This window comes from Mesitornis unicolor, unplaced genomic scaffold, assembly GCF_000695765.1.
Source record: "Mesitornis unicolor isolate BGI_N332 unplaced genomic scaffold, ASM69576v1 scaffold15006, whole genome shotgun sequence".
NCBI lineage: Eukaryota > Metazoa > Chordata > Aves > Mesitornithiformes > Mesitornithidae > Mesitornis > Mesitornis unicolor.
The window spans coordinates 3,106-8,666 of record NW_010189000.1 but is presented as its reverse complement, the minus strand read 5'-3'; the positions used below and the strand labels follow the sequence as shown (position 1 = coordinate 8,666).

General features: G+C 47.5%; 1 protein-coding gene across 1 annotated transcript in view; it reads left to right on the top strand.

Annotated features, from left to right (window-relative positions):
- NET1 (neuroepithelial cell transforming 1) overlaps window positions 1-4,701 on the top strand; it is an 11,473-nt gene extending 6,772 nt beyond the window's left edge. The window contains exons 5-10 of the mRNA XM_010185920.1: window positions 202-298; window positions 421-497; window positions 995-1,252; window positions 1,513-1,683; window positions 3,067-3,253; window positions 4,105-4,701. Coding sequence (XP_010184222.1) covers window positions 202-298; window positions 421-497; window positions 995-1,252; window positions 1,513-1,683; window positions 3,067-3,253; window positions 4,105-4,505 — 1,191 coding nt within the window. The 3' untranslated portion in view covers window positions 4,506-4,701. The remainder of the gene's footprint in view (window positions 1-201; window positions 299-420; window positions 498-994; window positions 1,253-1,512; window positions 1,684-3,066; window positions 3,254-4,104) is intronic.
- The last annotated feature ends 860 nt before the right edge of the window (window positions 4,702-5,561 follow it).

The following is a 5,561-nucleotide window of genomic DNA, read 5'->3' as shown; positions in this document are numbered from 1 at the left end:
CGGTTCAGGCAGGAGAGTCCTTTTCATTTGAAGGCCTTGATACCTTCATAGGTGAATCTTTTAGCAATCAAAGTCAGTGTTACTGTTTCTGTTGCCTTTCCTTCGTATCTGTCCTGCACATGATACATCCCCTCACATTTAAATTGTTGGCTTTGGGACTCAGGAGTTTTGAATGTATTTTAATATTGATCTTCTTCACAGGCCTATCATGATCCCATGCTGAAACTCTCTATCATGTCCGAGGAGGAACTCACCCACATCTTTGGGGACTTGGATTCTTATATTCCTCTGCATGAAGGTAAGAGCAACTGGATCATTTTCAGATGATGAGCTGACTAAGAGTTAAACTCTCTGCTTTCTCACATCGGAGCAGCTTACTGGGCCATTGTTGCAATTTCTATTTTTGTGTTTCAATTCCAGACTTGTTGGCAAGTTTAGGAGAAGCAACAAAACCAGATGGAACAGTGGAGCAGATTGGGCCCATTCTTGTGAAGTGGGTGAGTACATAACTTAGAGACAGCAGGCTAGAAATGCACTTCAAGAACAGTTTAAAGCCAGAAGCCGAAAAGCTGGGGGCTTTTGTGGCCTTGAGCGAAAGATTGAAACGGAAATCCTGGCTACACTGAAAACAATGGGAGTCTGTCAGGCGTAATGGGCCATGATTTCACCCCGGAGACTTACACTAGTGTGACTGCAATTACTTGCTGATTTATGTTTGAAATGTCTATATCTTCTGGGTTGTTTGTCACTGATGTGATTCCAATAGCGTTATCGCTGTTAATCTCAAAGGTCTGAACTTCAAAGGCGTTGCATGCAGGATGCCCTTGTTCTCCTCACAAAAGACTGGCTACATATACAAGACAGTCTGTTAGCTTTTTTAATGGGGCAAAGTATCTCAGTAAGGGAAGCAGAGCTCCCCTAGTTTGACACATTAATGTGATTTGCTTTTCCTACGTGGAATTTGACTCCTGAATATTGTTTTCTTCTCCTGCAGTTACCACGGCTCCATGCCTACAAAGGTTACTGTAGCAATCAGCTGGCAGCCAAAGCGCTTCTGGATCAGAAGAAGCAGGACCGAAGAGTGCAAGACTTCCTTCAGCGCTGCCTTGAGTCTCCGTTCAGCCGCAAGCTGGACCTTTGGAGCTTCCTGGACATTCCTCGAAGTCGGCTGGTCAAATACCCGCTGCTCCTAAAAGAGATCCTGAGGCACACTCCCAAAGACCATCCCGATATCCAGATTTTGGAAGAAGCCGTAAGTGATAGTGATTTTGTGATCATTTTTCTGACATAAGTATGGCATTCTGGAGCTCCAGAAAGCTTTCTTAAACTCTCAGGAATTTAATGGGGTGCTTTCCTCAGTGGTCACAGATCTGTGACTGTAACCCCTCGTGAAAGCAAATGAGACATCAGTCCATGTGGATTCCATCATCTGGAGTTCTTAAATAGCACTTAAAGGGAAGTTAGCCAAGCAGAGGTCACTGTTTAATCAGCTGTAAATGTTTTGGTTTGTAGATATCTATCATCCAAGGAGTCCTCTCTGACATCAACCTCAAGAAGGGGGAGTCGGAGTGCCAGTATTACATCGACAAGCTGGAGTATCTGGACGAGAAGCAGAAGGACCCGAGGATTGAAGGCAGCAAAGCTTTGCTGTGCCACGGGGAGCTGAAGAATAAAAATGGACATGTAAGTCCCTCGTGTTCACAGAATCACAGAACGTTAGGGATTGGAAGGGACCTCAAAAGCTCATCCAGTCCAATCCCCCTGCCGGAGCAGGAACACCCAGATGAGGTTGCACAGGAAGGCGTCCAGGCGGGTTTTGAACGTCTCCAGAGAAGGAGACTCCACAACCTCTCTGGGCAGCCTGGGCCAGTGCTCTGTCACCCTCACTGAGAAGAAGTTTCTTCTCCAATTTCAGTGGAACCTCCTGTGTTCCAGTTTGTGCCCATTACCCCTTGTCCTATCATTGTTTGTCACCGTGAAGAGCCTGGCTCCATCCTCGTGACACTCACCCTTTAAATATTTATAAACATGAATGAGGTCTCCCCTCAGTCTCCTCTTTTGCAAACTAAAGAGACCCAGCTCCCTCAGCCGCTCCTCATAAGGGAGATGCTCCACTCCCTTGATCATCTTTGTAGCCCTACGCTGGACTCTCTCCAGCGGTTCCCTGTCCTTCTTGAACTGAGGGGCCAATTCGTGGTAATTAATTCTCAAGGTGGAAAACCTGCCCTCGCAGGCAGTTTAAAACTGTTTGTCTGTTCTAGCAGGACCGAGAGCCCTTCCATCCTTAGGGTTAGTGTAGACAATTAGCTAAATAGAAAAAGCAAAAGGGAGAGCACCTGATGGCAGCCTGCATCTCAAGGGTGTAAGGGAAAGTTTCCTACTGACAGCTTTACAATTGGCCTTCAGAAGCTGGAAAATAATTAGCGCAAAATTACCATAGAAAGTGTGCTCTGTGCCCCAGCTCTCCATCAAAAGGGATTTCCTGCCGGCTGTTTATTTTCAGGTGCTCTGACATTCCCCATTATGAGCGCTGGTGCGCAGCTTTTCCAAACAAAAGTGTTCCTGCAAACGCCTCTTTGGCTTTGAGATCAACTGCCAGGAGTTTATCTCCCGCTGCAGCAGCGCTGAAAGGCCCTGCTGTACTCAAGGCTCTGCTGCCTTTTGTTCTGGCTTACAGGGGTAACCTCCTTTTAAACATCAGGGGTTTTTTTCTGTTTTCTTTATTCTTTTTGATTGGGTGGGTGGTTTCTTTGTTTAATTTCCCCATTACACTTCTGTATACGTGGATCATTTTGTACTGTCAGAAAAGATATTGCTGCTAGTCATCCTATTCTTGCCACCTGCAAATCATAATTCACTTTTTAAGGGTCATTAAAGCAATAAACTTGTTGATATGAGCGAGGTCTGCACCACCAGTGCCAGGGCCCTGCGTTGCTGTAGCAGGAAACAGAAAGTTAATGTGGGCGAAACTTCAGATAACGTGGCCTTGAATGCCAGAGGATGTGTAACCGCTTTGAAGACGGTGTACAACGCTTTGCTCATAGTCAAATGTGATTTCCCTTTCAGAAACTCTACGTCTTCCTCTTCCAAGACATCCTGGTTTTGACCCGGCCGGTCACTCGCAACGAGCGTCAGGCCTACCAAGTGTACAGGCAGCCGATCCCTGTCCAGGAGCTGATCCTTGAAGACCTGCAGGATGGTGATGTGAAAATGGGAGGATCCTTCCGAGGAGCTTTTGGCAATTCCGATAAAGGTAGGGACCAAACCAGGGAATGTGTTGGTGAGGAGAGGTTACACCTGGGTGTAGATCCCCGAGGACTGAGGTTCCTTGAGGATAGCAGAGATGTGGTACGCGTTAACGTCCACCTTTAGACCGTCACTGCTGTGGCCATAAACTTATATATGGCTCTTTCACAGCAACTTAGAATCGTCTTGGTTGGAAAAGCCCTTTAAGATCATCGAGTCCAACCGTTATCTAACTCTGCCATGCCCACTCCTAAACCATGTCCCTGAGCACTGTATCTGGACGGCTTTTAAATACATCCAGGGATGGTGACTCCACCACTTCCCTGGGCAGCCTGTGCCAGCCTTTGATAAACCTTTCAGTGTAGAAATCTTTCCTAATGTCGAATCTAAACCTCCTCTGGTGTCACTTGGGGCCATTTCCTCTTGTCCTATCAGTTGTAACTTGTGAGAAGAGACCAACACTCACCTCTCTACCCCCTCCTTTCAGGGAGTTGTAGAGAGTGAGAAGGTCTCCCCTCAGCCTCCTCTTCTCCAGACTGAACAACCTCAAGTCCCTCAGCTGCTCCTCTTAATTCTTGTGCTCCACACCCTTCACCAGCTTTGTTGCCCTTCTCTGGACCCTCTCCAGCCCCTCAACATCATCTTTGTGCCCAAAATTGAACCTAAGGTGTGATGAGTGCTTTGCAGCTGGTGCTCAGATTAGAAAACATCTATTTCAACGCGTCTCTGCTGGGTTTATGGAGTTGTTTTGGTGGAGTTTTGAACACTCCCTGAAGCAGAGCAGGGCAGTCCAGCGATGAAATCTCTAAATACTGAGCTAGGAACTGATCTGCTTTTTTTCCCTATGTTTACCTTCAGCTAAAAACATCTTCCGAGTTCGTTTCCAAGATCCTTCCCCGGGCCAGTCCCACACTCTGCAGGCCAACGACGTCTTCCACAAGCAGCAATGGGTTAATTGCATCCGAACGGCCATCGCTCCCTTCCAGCGGACTGCGGCCGCAGCAGAGCTGAAGGAGCTGCCGGAGCTGAGCGAGGAATCGGAGGAAAACAACCCCTCGGTCTCCAACATCCAAGCCCAGAAGAGGCAATCGGCCGTGTCTGGCATCACCGAGATGGAGCTGGACGAAAGCGCAGCCGAGTGCGGCTCCATCCTGGACTCGGAAGAAGCCAAGGGCGGCAAAACGCAACGAACGTCGTTTGGGCACAGGAAAAGCAGGGAGAAGCAGCTGAGCGGCAAGCGGAAAGAAACGCTGGTGTAGAGGAGCCCAGCGACGTCCCGGTGGAAGACTGTTTATTTATAAATAACGTGTACATTTTTCTTGTAACGTGAGCATGATTGGATTCACTCTGCTGAATATTATTTTGTTGTTGGGGTTTTGTTTTTTTATGTTGTAATGGCAGCTACTGGTACACATCAACACTGTTGAACCTGGGGTCTGGTTTTACAAACGTGGCCGCGTCGAGCCCGCATTTAGCGCCGTGAGCGATTCGGGAGCTCTCGTGTTTTTGACTTGCTCGTGGCAGATTTGAAGAGCACGGTTTGGCTTCGGAAAGATTTCCACGGGCGCTGACGAAGGCTGGAAAAATGGTAAAGCTAAAGAGGAAGTTTGGGCCTCCCCTTGCAGGGGGTTTGGAGCAGCGCTGCAAGGCTCAAAACCTGAATTGCCCTTTTCTTCTCGGCTTGCGCAGCACGTGTTTTGCTGCGCGTGCTTGTCATAATCCACGCAACTTTTCATGCTAAAAGAGGAAAAACCAGACCCCAGGTTCAACAGGTTCTCAATTTACCTACTGGAATCTTTCACCTTAGCGTGTCCTTTGTACATTCCTCATTTTCACTCTTGTAACCTGCCAGCTATTTAATTGTTCTTTTATTTAGTTGCGTTGTTTCAAGTTCGTTTGGGGGTTTCGTTGTTGTTGTTTTCTTTGGTTTTCCTCTCTTTTTTTTTTTGTTTTTTACTTTTGTATTTTTTGTTGCTGTTGTTCACACTTGGCATTTCCTTTCCAGTACTTGATCCTCCTTGCTCTGGGGCGTGCGTGCGTACGTAACCGTGTCTCACGTCACCCCACGGTGCGGTAAAGCCGTGGTTGTGAGGAGATGCTCGACGTAGCCCATCACGATAAGCAACATCAACGGCTTCTGTGCGCTCCGGATTACTGAAAGAGAACTGCATTTGCTAGCGGGGTTTTAGGAAGGTTTTTAGGCACGTTGTGTAAAGGGTTTGGGGAGGGAAGAGGAGCAGCCGGTAGAGGGGAATAGCAGGGAGTCGAAGGTAGTTTTTTTTCTTGTTTCTGTTGCCTTTTGGAAATGAAACGCC